Raw genomic sequence first — 14,564 nt, forward strand, 5'->3', positions numbered from 1 at the left:
CTAATCATGTTCACATGTCCCAGGCCTTAGGATGGATCATCGTTGGGAGGCCATATTCAATAAAATTCTAAAGATTTCTAAAAGCAAATAGTTTTAAATTATTAAAGATCTTGTTTCAGTGCCAGACAATCCTAAAAAAGTTCTTTAACCTTAAATGAAATTAAAATTTCCATGCTCTGGAGAAACAAAGGGTCTAATTTCCCTTTCACCAGATTAACATAGGTCTTAGGAAACTCAGAATCATTCGTCTCTGGGTTAGATATGTTGAACTTACTATCCCAGTTGTTTCCTATCACATTTTCTCACCATCCTGGTCACTCTGACCAGCAAAGGAAACAGGCTTCATTTTTTATGCTAATATCCATAAATTGGCAAAATAAAGGGCTATCTTTAGGAGGATACTGAGTTCTGATCCATCCAGGTGCAACTAGTAAATAAGGGCATGGGTTTTCATCTCACACAGCTTAGCCCTGTTGTGAATCCTTGTTCTATCACTTATTAGCTATGTGACTATGATGACTAATTTTATGTGTCAACTAGGCCATGGGATACCAAGAAATTCGGTCAAACACTATTCTGGGTGTTCCTGTGATGGCATTTCTGGAATAGATTAACAGATCATTAGACCCAGTACAGCAGACTGCCTTCCCTAATGTGAGTGTGCAGCATCCAATCCACTGAAGGCCCAAATAGAATAAAAGGCTGATCTTCCGGCCAGTACAAGGGAGTGAAAAGCATCAACATACTAGATGTTTTAAAGAATTTTCATAAGATAAGACATATGAAATCATAATGATAGGTTAGGGTGGAAATGGCAGAGTTGAGTAGTTGTGAAAGAGGTAGTAAGGCCAAAAAAATGTAAAATATTTACTATCTGATTTCTGAAAAAGTATCCTGACCCCCTGCCAACCAGACACACAGGAGAATATTTCAGGGAAGATAGAGGACTTTTATTCTTGTGACTCCGAAGGGTTGTGGGCGAATCAATAGTTATGGAGGCTAACCTACTTAAAAAAGGTAAAAACTGTCTGAGAGGAACTTGGGCTCCAAGTATGGTGGCTAGATACCTAGGATAGGATTCTCCTTATCTGGCTATTAGAGAAGGGCCTGGTCTATCTCTTACCTATTCTAACCAAAGCACACCAATAAGTAAATTCTATCCACTGACCAAAAAAAAAAACCTTTCCATCAGTATTCTTTTCCATTTAGGATAAAGATTTGCTAGGGAAACAAAAGAGAAAAGCAACTCCAGTAATTTATATTATTTAACTGATCATATATCAACATGAATGGACGACCAAGGATCACCAACATTTAAGGAAATCACAGAATGAAAAAGAAGGCCCATGATGAAAAATAACTTAGCAACTCTAGGTTAGAAAAAAGAAAAAGAAATTTATTTAATATCTTCAGAGAAACTGCATAAGATACTGCACCTATGGGGCACCTGGGTGGCTCAGTAGGTTAAAGCCTCTGCCTTCCACTCAGGTCATGATCCCGGGGTCCTGGGATCGAGCCCCGCATCGGTCTCTCTGCTCTGCGGGAAGCCTGCTTCCTCCTTTCTCTCTGCCTGCCTCTCTACCTACTTGTGATCTCTGTCTGTCAAATAAATTTTAAAAATCTTAAAAAAAAAAGATATTGCACCTATAAAACAAGAAGTATATGAAAGAGTAGGATTAAAAGAACAAAGAGTAGAGTTTCAAGAAATTTAAAATAGAAATTTTGTCTACTACCACGTCCCCCCACATACAAAAAAACTTGAAAAGTTGAAGAAATATAGAGTAATAATCCAGTGTGGGTAATGATCTCTCTAAAATAGTGCAGGAAAAGGGACTCCTCTCTCCCCTCCAATACACACACACACACACACACACACACACACACACACACACACACACAGGAAAAACAATGGAAAGGACCCAGACAATACAGAGCTGGAGAAGGAAAACATAAATATTCCTAGAAACAGCTCTGATCTAGAGTAGAGGTTGTCAAACTAGGGCCCATGAGCCAAATTCTGCCAGCACTATTTTCACAAATAAGGTTTTACTGTAACACAGAATACTTATTTGTTTACATGTTGTCTGAGGCTGCCTTTGTACTAACTACGACAGTAGAGTTAAATAGTTGCAACAGGGACCATATGGTCTGCAAAGCCTAAAATATTTATAATTTGGTCTTTTACAGAAAAATTTGTCAAATCTTGATCTAGAGCTATGCTGTCCAACAGAGTAACAGCTAGCCAAATGTAGTGTTGAAATTTAAATAATAAAATTAAAAATTCAGTTCCTCAGTCATGTCAGCTACATTGCAAGTACCCAATAGCCATATGTGTGTAATGGTTATTGTGCTGGATGATAAAGATATGGGACATTTCCAATAATACAGGAAATTCTACTGGACAGGGCTTGTTTGGAAATTACCATAATAGATTACTAGAACTGTATTTTAATTACTGCTTTAAAAAGAACTGTAGTGAAAAACAAAAAAGAGGAAGAGAAGCAGGAAGATAAAATTCAGAAAAAACAGAAACTGGTAATGTTGGAAATGGAAAGAATTTATGCATAAATCTAAGATGTCATTCTATGACAATAGCTTTAAACTACGCTTTTTAAAAATAATGCTTCAAAGTTATTCAGAGAAAAAAACTTAGAAAAAATCCAAAGATACAGAATTACAAATCAGTAAATATGATCACAGATATGGAAGAGATTACAAAGAATTCAATATAGGGAATGCAATTAATTAATGCTATCAAAACTGTAAATAAAAAAAAGTGTTTCCTAAGAAAATATAATTCAAAGAAAGAAGAAATAATTATATGGAACATGAAGAAAAGGTTTTAAGAAGTCATATAATACATGGCTCCAATTTAGTTCTGAGTTAATAAGGAAAATGTTTGCTCCATTTTTAATTTTCATGTTATACTGCAAGAAACTTCATATCCAGTATATAAAGTATAAACATACTTCACATCCAGACTCTTAAACTAGAAAACAGCAATCCAAAATAATGTATTTCCCTCTCTTAACACTATTGATTGTACCAAGAATTATATATTTCTTTACAGGGGAGCTTCACCAGCCTGTGTGACATTCCATGGGGACGCCTGGTGGCTCAGTTGGTTAAGCCGCTGCGCTGCCTTCGGCTCTGGTCATAATCCCAGTGTTCTGGGATCCAGTCCCACATGGGCTCCTTGCTCGGCAGGGAGCCTGCTTCTCTCTCTGCCTCTGCCAGCCTCTCTGCCTGCTTGTGCGCGCGCTCTCTCTCTCTCTCACTTCCCTGACAAATAAATAAAATATTAAAAAAAAAAATCAGAGGTAAGGTGCTTCAAATGGAATGGTTTTAAATATGCGGACTTTCCCTGGACTTCCATAATTATTCATACTGAAGATGAATTGATCACATCTCATCAGAAATATACATGATAATCAGAACAACACATACGCTTAGCTTAGCACAACATCGATATCCTTATGAGAGTCCTCAAAGTTGACACATGAAAGGAGCACTTAACACCAGTCAGAAGTCGTTCAATTCCTTACTAGGACCACAAAAATAAAGAATAGTCCCAGTTAGGGAGATACACCAATACTGGGCGGTTCTAGCTCTGGAATTTCTATTCCTTTTATCACTAAAAAATTTTAGTGTTCAAGTGTTTACCACTAAAAATGTCTTATAGATACATTTACTTAACAAGTCTCCTTGAGCCAAAACACCTTTTGACACTTTTACCGTATTATACTGAAGACATGAGTATACGATAGATTTTTTTTTTTTTAAGATTTATTTATTTATTTGACAGACAGAAATCACAAGGAGGCAGAGAGGCAGACAGAGAGAGGAGGAAGCAGGCTCCCCGCTGAGCAGAGAGCCCGATGTGGGGCTCGATCGCAGGACCCTGGGATCATGACCTGAGCCGAAGGCAGAGGCTTTAACCCACTGAGCCACCCAGGCGCCCCTATACGATAGATTTTTTAATTTTAATTTTAAACTTCCAAGTTTTCTATTTATATTTAAACATCCTCTAAAATTAGGATGAACAAAAGTACTCATGTGCCCTGGACAGCCCCAGATTATACCTGCTTTCCTGGCATCCAATGTAATTAGTTATTTGAGCATTCTTAGAATGTCCTAAAAAATTCACGGGTCAGTGAAGAAATCAAAACAAAAAATAGAAAATATTTTGAAGTAAATCTGAGATTTTGGTTTTTCTCCTTTGTGATAAAAATCTAATTCATTGATTTTCTTCCTTTTCTAATATATTGTTTTATAGATAAGGGTGTAATTTCTCTAAATACTGGTCTAACTACATCGTACAGTTTTTAACATTTTGTATTTTCATCACAATACGTTATCTATACAAGAAGAACAAATCCTGTCTCACACAAAAGGGAAAAAAAAATCAATTCCAACGGAATGCATGTTCAAATATTTAAAAGCAAACCTCAGGACTTTTAGAAGAAAACACTAAGATCATCTTTGGAGTCTTGGAGTAGGCAAACTTAGCTATAAAGCAAAAAATTGATACATTAGAATTTATTCTGACTAAAAGTGAAAAAACTAAGAATATAAAAAGGTGAGGTGCAACTAGCTGGCTCAGTTGGTGGAACATGCAACTCTTACTCAGGGTTGTAAATTCAAGCCCCATGTTGGGTGTAGAGATTACTTAAAAAAATTTTTTTTAAAGAATATGAAAAGGCAAGTCAGAGACTAAATATATTTGTAACACACTTACTTCAAACTGGACTTTTACCCAAAATATAAAAAGAACATCTAAAAATCTAAAAAATCTAACAGTCCAACTTTAAAAAAAATTAGCAAAGGCAGACTCCTCACAGGAGGTTTATCTAAATGGCCAATAAGCATATGAACAGGTACTCAACTTCATCAGTCCAAATCCAAATGACAATGTCATATCACAATCCCTTCAGAAAGGCTAAAGTAAAAAGAAAATATTTAGTGCTGGTAAGGATGACAGGCAACCGAAATCTCAAACATTCCTGGTTAGGGTGTAAACTGGTACAACCATGTAAGAAAGATATTTGGCCACAAATAGTAAGCTAGCCAAATCTCTTTCAAAGCAGAATGGATAATGAATTGTGATATATTTACACAATACTATAAAGCAGCAAATAATCCATATCTGTACACACTAATACCAATCATTTCACAAATATAATGAGCAAAAGAAGTCAAATACAAGAGTAAACAGTGTATGACTTCATCTACATAAAGTACAGAAACAGATAAAGCAAATCAGGACTTTGCTTTCTCTTTGTGAGTGTATACTAAAAGAAAGCAAACCCCATGGGGTCCAAGAACTCCCTCTGTACAGGCATAACCTTGACATTTATTCATTCAATCATGGTGCCAGAACACCATCAGACCCTACAGTAAGCCTTCATACCTCTGTTAATATGGTTCACCTTCATATTCACAATGGTAAACAGACCCTATGTCTCAAAAAACCACTGAAAGACCAATTGGAGAGGTGCCCATTTCAGTCATGAGATGCTAATTGCTTAACAATACCAATATGGTTTTTGGTATACCTTAAGTCTTTCAATTGTATTTAGACTTCTCAGAATTCAACTTGTTGGAACCCTTATAAAAATGGTCCCACTAGGTGGCAATAAGGGTGATATACATGTTGCTTATGGAACCCTCAGACTTACATTTTATACAGCTAATTCCACATTAAAGCAGTTTTAGAGTTACAATAAAATTGTAAGGTACAGAAAATCCCATACACTTCTGACCCCACAAATGTATAGTCTCCACTATTATCCATGTCACTCACCAGAACACCACTTTTTTTTTTTTTTTTTTTTAAACCAAGGATGAACCTATATTGACACATCACAATCACCCAAAGTCCACAGCTGATGTTAGGATTCAGTTTTGGTGCTGTATATTCTATGGGTTTGGACAAAAGTATGACATATCCATCATACATACAGAACATTTTCACTGCCCTGAAAACCCTCTGTGCTCTGCGTATTCATCTTCTCCCTCAAACACCTTTGGCAACCATTGGTCTTTTTATTGTCTCCATAGTTTTGACCTTTCCAGAATTCCACAGTTGGAATTGGTATTCGGTTTTTTCCAACTGATTTCTTTCACTCAGTAATTTGCATTTAAGGTTCCTCCATGTCTTTTCATAGCTCAATAGCTCATTTGATTTTAGCACTGAATAATATACCATAGCCCACACTTTATCCATTCACTTACTGAGGGATATCTTGGTTACTTCCAAGTTTTGGTTATTATGAATAAAGTTGCTATACACATCCATGTGCAAGTCTTTATGTGGATGTTTTCAACTCCTCTGGGTAAATGTATAAGAGTATGACTGCTGGAGGATATGGTAAGAGCATGTTTAGTTTTGTCAGAAATCTCCAAACTGTCTTCCCAAGTGGCTGTACCATTTTGCATTTTCATCAGCAATGTATGAAAGTTCCTGTTGTTCCACATTCTCATTAGCATTTAGTGTTGTCAGTGTTTCAGGTTTTGGCCACTCTAGTAGGTGTGCAACAGTATCTCAATGTTGTTTAAATTTGCATTTCTCTGATGATATATGATGTGAAGCTTCCTTTCATTTGCTTTTTGCCATCTGTATGTCCTCTTTGATCAAATGTCCGTAAAGGTATTTGGCTCATTTTTAAATCAAGTTGTTTATTTTTGAGTTTTAAAGAGCTCTTTGTATATTCTGGATAACAATATTCTATCAGCTATAACATTTGCAAATATTTTCTCGCAGCATATGCCTTTTCTTCTCATTCTCTTGACATTCTCACAGAGCAAGAATTTTTAATTTTGATGAAGTCAAACTAATCAACTATTTTTTTCATGGATCATATCTTTGGTATTTTATCTAAAAAAGCATCAGATACCCAACGTTTTCTAGGTTTTCTCCTATGTTATCTTCTAGGAGTTTTACAGTTTTGCATTTTATGTTTAGATACGTGGTGCACTAGTGTTAATTTCTATGAAAGATGTAAAGTCTGTGCCTAGATTCTCTTTTTTTTCTCTTCGCCATGTGTATGTTGTTCCAGCACCATTTGCTAAAACGACTGACTTTGTTTCATTGTATTGCCTTCACTCATTTGTCAAAGGTCAGTAGATAATATTTATGTGAGTCTATTTCTGAGTACTCTATTCTGTTCCACTGATCTATTTGTCTACTCTTTTACCAATATCACACCATCTTAATTACTGTAGCTTTAAGTTAAGTCTTGAAGTCAGGTAGTTTCAGTTCTCCAACTTTGTTCTTCTCCTTCAATATTGTGTTTGCTATTCTGGGTCTTTTGCCTCTCCATATAAACTTCAAAATCAGCTTGTCAATATTCATAAAATAGCTTTCTGGGATTTTGATTGGGATGGCATATGAATCTACAGATCAATTTGGGAAGAATGACATCCTGACACTGAGTCTCCTATCCATAAACATGGGACATCTTTCTATTTATTTAGTTTTTCTTTGATTTTATTCATCGTAATTTTGCAGTTTTCCTCATATAGATCTTATACATATCTTTATTAGATTTATGCCTAAATATTTAATTTTTTGGGATATTAATGTAAATGACATTGTGTTTTTAATTTCCAATTCCACTCACTTGTTGATATATACAGGAGTTGATTTTTCTTTCTTTTCTTTTTCTTTTTTTTTTCTTTTCTGAGACAGAGAGGGAGCATGTGTGTGTACATGTGGGGCAGGAATGGCAGAGGGAGAGGGAAGAGAGAGAATCTTAATGCAGGACTCAATCTCACAATCCTGAGATCATGACCTGAGTTGGAATCAAGAATCAGACACTTAAACAGCTGAGCCACCCAGATGTCCTGGAGCTGATTTCATTTAGATAGCAAGGAGAGACGGCTTTACTGAGAATGTGTAGGTTGAAGCGAGATTTGAAGGATAAGTAGAAGCTAACTATTGGCCTTTTGGAGGAAGAGAACAGGACAGAGTAAGTAAATACTAGAGAACAGGAGAATGAATAAATGCTAGAATGCAGAGAGTAAGGAAATTTACAGTGATGTGGCTAGAGAGACAAATGGAGGGAGCTACGTGCCAGTACTTAGTAAGTACTGCTTTTATATTATCAGACCTCTATTCTGAAAGGATTGGGATGGCACTTGAATGACGAATATACTGCAGATGAATTAAGATGTGGGCGCCTGGGTGGCTCAGTGGGTTAAGCCGCTGCCTTCGGCTCAGGTCATGATCTCAGTGTCCTGGGATCGAGTCCCACATCGGGCTCTCCGCTCAGCAGGGGGCCTGCTTCCCTTCCTCTCTCTCTGTGATCTCTTCCCTTCCTCTCTCCTACTGTGATCTCTCTCTGTCAAATAAATAAATAAAATATTTAAAAAAAAAAAAAAAAAAGATGAGGGCTACAGGTCCCAGAATGGATTAGAAAGCTATTAAGAAGTAAATTTTATAAGTCTGGGTAATGTAATGGACATGGCAGAATGATGCTTGAGAGAGGACCTGAGTGTAGTGAGGTTCCTTGTCTTAGGCAACTAATTCTGCAAAAGGTCCTATCATTTACTAAGATATAAAATGTAAGAGGAAGTTCAGTCTAGGGCATTATGAATTTGAAGACCCATTAAGAAACTGGTAAAGTAAATACCTGAATTTATAATTCCAGAGGTCAGAGAAGCTATACATGTTTTTCATTGATATACAAATGGTAACTGAGGTCCTGGGACTGGATAAAAGTAAGAACATGAACTAAAAAAGACAGAATGGTCTTAAGGACTCCACGATTTAATAGCAGAAAGGAGGGAAAGGAGATTATTTTCATTTACACCCTTTAGCCATTGAATTGTCCCCCCAGCCTTTCAAATACTGATCCTTCTCCTATGCTATGATTTCCATTCCTTCCATCTCATTTAGGTCCTTTTCTTTATCAATTGTCTAGAACTATTTTCCAGTGCCTTATTTTCTCTCTTTAACAACAAAACTCCTCCCTTAAATGTTTGTCATCTCCCTCTATCCCCCTTCATAGCAAAGCATTCTAAAATGTAAAATGGTCTACTTTTATGGAATATTCAACTTCATTTGCCATTCAATTCTAAATACATTATTTGACTTTTCAGTTTACTACTCCATCAAATCTTCCTTTAACAAAGCCTGTAAAACATTAATACTAAATCAAATAAACATTTCCAATTCTTATTTTACTTTCTTTTTCTCTGCCCTGGTTTTAAATGTCATGCTCCCCAAAGTTTATTCTTGGTCCTTTTTTCTTCTCAAAGTATACATTTCCTTGGTGAGTTTATTCATTCCTTGGGGTAAACTCCCACCATGTGCTAATTAATTTTAAATTTACGTGTTTTATCAAGAAATCCCTTTCTCATATGGCCCAGTGTGTACTGGCTATCTCTACTTGGATGCTTCCAGGGTGCCTCCATTTAAACATATGCAAAACAGATTTTAAAAACTCATTTTATGATCTCCTATTCCCTAAAACAACCAACATCATAACAACAAAATTCCGCTATCTTCCTTTATTCTTTAACCTCTGCCATCCACAAACCTGCTCAGAAATCTGTCATCTTTGATTCCTTGTGTCAACTCTCCTTGGTCACATCAATTCTACTCCTCATAGTAATCTCTTAATTCATTCCATGCCTTTTATCCCAACCACAGTCAACTAATCCATTCTCTTCTAGTATACTCTTAGCCAAAACATAACAATCAAATATGATCATTATGTTGTTGCTTTACTTAAAAATCTTCAGTAATTTCCCGTTTCCTATTATTTTTACAAAAAACAAGAGCCACAACCTTAAAAAAACCAATTAGATCTTTGTCTAACTTCTCCAGTCTCATCTTAGCACTCTGCATAAATCATGAGAACTGCCTGCACAGAAGCAGTGAGAGCAGATTTGAAGAAATAGTCTTCCCATCCTCTGCAATGGCTTTCATTGTCTATTACGCCCTCATCTTTTATACTTCCTTCATCACACTAGTTAAACTTCCTCCTCAGGAGAAACTTCCCAAGGCTCCTCTCTGTTCTCTCAGTCCAAGTTAGGTATACAGCACTTATAATATACCTTATTATCCTGTTTAACACCCTGCTTCCCCCAACTATGAACTCAAAGAAAAAAAATAACTATTCTTTCTCCTATAACCTGAATGCTTAGCATATTCCCTGGGATTTAGTATGTGCTCGACAAATAATTGTTAATTATTAAGCTGTTTTTAATCATTATTAACACCATACCTAAACATACCCTTTCCACAAATACCTCATTTATTCCAATGTTTTATATTCAACTCTATGTACTGGTAAATTCCAGTATTTGGCATTATTTGCTTTGAGAGCAAAAGTTTTGTCTTTGTAAAAAAAATTAAGACAGATTAAATAAATTTATTCTATAATATTACATATATTATATATTGAAGATATAACTTCAAGAATGCCTTGATGTGCATATATGGCATAATTTCTGAATTATGAAGTTGAACAAATTCTTCAGTTCTAATACTAACATAAACAAAGCACCATATCACCACTTTTAGAAAACTAAAGGATAAAGTAAATGGAGAGGAAACAAAGGTACATATTTGTAGTAAAGAAGCCTATAAAAGTTCATTATTATTCCAAATTTTTCCAAGCAGCAAAAATATCCAAGAAGTTTACATCTGAAATTAGACTGCTTTGTCCCTTTTTGTTTTGCCCTTCTTAGCACTTATTTACTACAGAAAAAAAATTGGCACATACTGTCCAACGTGTTCACTTAAAGCATTATGCTGTTTTCTATTATATATAGAAACTATATAGATTATTATGTTAATCTCCCCCAAATGAGAACATTTTTATTTCTATGGATCTAAAGTGACACATTAGGTCTAAGCCGAAAGTAAGCACTGAACAGCTATTTACTGAATCATTTAGATTACAAATTTACACTGAGGAAAGGTTCTAAATGAAAGCATCTAAATCTTGATCAAACTTTCCAGTTGATACACTGTTAAGCAGTAAGGCGGTTTGTTTTATTTTCTTAAGATTTTACTTTAAATACAAAAACAAAACCACCAGCCACTATTTCACATGACTAATTGCAGTTTATCAAACAGAAGTTGCCAAAAAGTTTTAGTAAGTCACTGAGATTTAAAACAATTCACTGGAAAGTATTTCAAAAAAATTTGGATAGATATATATTTTAATACATCATAGATCACTGTCAAAACCAATAATTCAGTAGCACAGGCACAATTTGGGAGTCTTTTTTAGTTTAGACATTTGTCAATCATTAATACCTTTCTTTAAAAATCACTTACTCCTCCACCCAGCTCACTTTTGAGAAAAGTTTTAAATCCAAAGACACAGCTCTAAATGACATGTTTTTTCCACACATAAAATTCCTATTCTAAAAAAAAAAAAAAAAAAAGCTCTCAATTCAGAGTTCACAAATCACTAGGAAAATAAAGTACAGACACATCTAATACCAGTTTTTTTTTTTTTTTTTTGGTAAAGAGACCTAAAGTATTTTCTGTTATTTGCAGCTGCCTTAACAGCAAATGACAATTAAATGTGTGAACAAGGTTGTCAGAGTAACACTTGTCATTCACACTACTTATAGAAACGCGCCCCAAGACTTCCAGAAGCACTAATTAAAATTAACGAAAGCTTCTCAAGGGGACTTGTCAGAGAAGTACATTTTGTCATTTGCTGTTTGAGACAGGAAAACCAAATCTCCTCAAAGCTCAAGAGTTTTCTCGCTAAAGTTTAAAGCCAACCCACCTGCCTGCCACCGGCACTGTCGAAATGAGCCCAGATGCTCAGCAAGCAACTCATTAGGAGTTCCAATTTCTTCAATAAAACACAACCAGTCCGAGAAAAACAAAACAAAACAAAACAAAAAAACTTGATGGTAAAGGCGGAATGAACTTTCTCTCAGAAGTCAGAAAAGAAGGGGCGAGGGAAAATATCTTCCCTCTTTTCTAAGGACCAGAGAAAGGTGCAAATTCTCACTGGCAGTTACTTAATATATCGCTCCACTAGTTTTTGTTTTTTCTTTTTTTCATTCTGCGTGAATGAAGACACTCAAAACGAGAAAAATGTTTAATGATATTACCCACCTCTAGCCCCAAAGAACCAAGGAACACTCTCACCCAGGACTCAGGTGGGCCTTTCTCACCTGGGCCCAGCAGAAGTCCGCCGTCCCCACGTAGAGCGCACTTTTCAGCAATACTCCTTGCGATTGGTTGGCTGGGAAGAGAGCTCTCAATTCTATTGGCCATGGGAGCGGAGATAGCGGGCAAGGAGGCGGGTGTTTGGGGCTGGCTCTGACGGGTTTGCGGCTTCAGTTCCCAGAGTTCCTATTGGGTCAACGCGGGAAGCTCCAACATGGCGGCCGCGGCGGACTGCGGCACCGGCGCTGGGAGTACTGGATCTATAGGGGCTGCAGCATGCAAGAACAACGTCACCAGTTTCCAGAGGAAGGGTCCTAGAGCCAGCGGTACCGACAGCGGCTGTTCTCGACTGGTGTCCATCGCGGGCACACGACCGTCGGTGCGGAATGGACAGCTGCTGGTATCTACCGGGCTCCCAGCCCTGGACCAGCTCCTAGGTCGGTTCAGAACGGAGATTTGGGCTCAACAGAGGGAATACTTAGGGAGGGCACCTGCCAGGGAAGCCGCCCTAACCTCTTATTTATCGCTCACCCCCCAGCCTTCGGACTTGGAAAGGATAGTCCGGTCTGATAAAGATGTAGGGGAGGAAATGTTGTAGGGACACTCCTAAATGCTGTTACTGCTCCCACGTTGTACTGTGTTTCTGGCCCACCAGCCTTTCTAGGTTACGACGGGATCCCTACATGATTTTATCTAGAAATACTATTTAATCAGGGGGAATCATTAATATTTGGAGATGGTTTGGCCTCAACTCCAGGATCCCCTCCTGGTCTCTGCACCGTTCTGCCAACCCCAGATAGCTCGTGGTTTCGCCTAACCTACAAAGTTTGTATCATTGTGAGAGATGCATTTCATTTAGAAAATGCTGAAAAAAGTTAACTTCCCCACTTTCACCGCCAGGCTGCTTATCTCCTGGTTCTGAATCTTTAAACAAACTTGGCTTTAAGAGAATGGATGTTAAACACTTACGTGGGTACAAAGTAGTTAAAGCCTGTTGTTGATAATGGTGGTCGTACTAGTAGACTGCGTTAAATATATTTGTATATATTTTTGTTAATTTTTTTCTCTGTATATTTTGCTTCCCAGAGTTAACATTGTTTAAAGTTAATTCACATTTTAATGAGAAAAAGAAATCCAGTCCTTAGGCTTTCTTGTATAATCTTTGTAATTTTTCATGAGAAGCCTGCTGAAGAATAGCTTATTTCATAACTGTTACGTTGCGAAGATTGGCCACATTAGATTGCTAGGACAGAGCTGCTGTGTTAATAGAGCTTGTAAATTAGTTGTCTTATCAGAATGTTGCTTCATTAAAATTGGTCTATGTTTATATTTCATAACTATATAGTATGTGATCTGTCAGTTAAGTCTTGTACATTTTCATAAAATATTACAAATGCCATTGCTTGTTCTTGTTCTACACTTGAAATTTCTCTCTGTATTACATTTTCCCCCTCAAGGTACACTCTTCAGATAGGTTTAGTGCAAAGGAAATTGACAAGGCAAGCAACCTTTGAGAAAGAACACAGCTTCTTGTCTGTTATGTCATGTTCTTAACTGAATCCTGGTTATTTCTACACAAATTTGAGTATTTGCACTTAATTGTCTCAAGTATTGCCTTCCTAAATTGCATGGTACTGAAAACAAATGATCCAAAATATATAGTTAGCAAATATTTATCTCAGATTTTTTTTTTTCCCTGTTGAGCTTTACTTGGTATCATCTTATACTTGAATTTAAAGTCTGGAAGCTGTTCCTAGTCCTTCCCTATTTTCCTCTTCCCTAATTCACTGGAGATATGGAACTTTATTCACTTAATCCTGAATCTCGTCAAACAAAAAGGTCATATTTCTGACATTATACCTTCAGTTTCTTATTAGAATAACAAAATTTGCTATTTTGTTATAGGACAGTTTCTGGCACATAGTTGATTCTCATTAAGTTCTTCATTGAAAGAGAACTATGTAGGGGAAAAAAAAAAACAAAACCTGGGCAAGAAATTATGAAAGAGGTAGGATGAGTTATGTGTGAGCTTTAGAAGCAGATACAGTGACATGAACAGAGTCATTAAAGCTAGAGACAGTGTAGGCTGATCTTCAGGCTTCAAATTTAGTGTTATTGCACTGTGCTACAGCTGTTTCAGATTTTTGAGAACTCTTTTGAAGTGGCTTTAAGCATTTATCAAACCCAAGACTAAAGATTTAAGTACGTCTCTTAAAGCACCCACTAAAAAGTTAACCTAAAGCACTATATATAAATATTTCATTTATATTTAAATGTTTCTACAGTGATATAAACTTGAACTGTAATTTAAAAATCTTCCAGATTTGCTTGCAAGGGACAAGAGTATTTGATTGTAAAAAACTTATGCTAAAAATTGGTGTTCGTTTAAGATAATTGAAATAGGTACTAGTTTGGG

At 36.4% G+C, this 14,564-nt stretch overlaps 2 protein-coding genes across 8 annotated transcripts in view; one reads left to right on the forward strand and one right to left on the reverse strand.

Moving 5' to 3' along the window:
* Positions 1–12,235, reverse strand: part of IMMP1L (inner mitochondrial membrane peptidase subunit 1) — a 77,760-nt gene extending 65,525 nt beyond the window's left edge. For 2 of the 6 annotated variants that reach the window (XM_032359372.1, XM_032359368.1), the window contains exons 1-2: positions 12,095–12,207; positions 11,757–11,825 (exon numbers count right to left, since the gene is read on the reverse strand). The gene's annotated coding sequence lies outside the window, so the exon portion shown is untranslated. Of the gene's footprint in view, positions 1–11,756; positions 11,826–12,094 lie in introns of all 6 variants that reach the window. The other 4 variants (XM_032359370.1, XM_032359367.1, XM_032359369.1 and 1 more) reach the window with 3 other exon arrangements.
* Positions 12,236–12,318: 83 nt separating this feature from the next.
* ELP4 (elongator acetyltransferase complex subunit 4) overlaps positions 12,319–14,564 on the forward strand; it is a 247,008-nt gene continuing 244,762 nt past the window's right edge. For both annotated transcript variants that reach the window (XM_032359364.1, XM_032359365.1), the window contains exon 1: positions 12,319–12,585. In XM_032359364.1, coding sequence (XP_032215255.1) covers positions 12,363–12,585 — 223 coding nt within the window. In that variant the 5' untranslated portion in view covers positions 12,319–12,362. The remainder of the gene's footprint in view (positions 12,586–14,564) is intronic.

The sequence above is a fragment of the Mustela erminea genome, chromosome 9, assembly GCF_009829155.1.
Source record: "Mustela erminea isolate mMusErm1 chromosome 9, mMusErm1.Pri, whole genome shotgun sequence".
Lineage (NCBI taxonomy): Eukaryota > Metazoa > Chordata > Mammalia > Carnivora > Mustelidae > Mustela > Mustela erminea.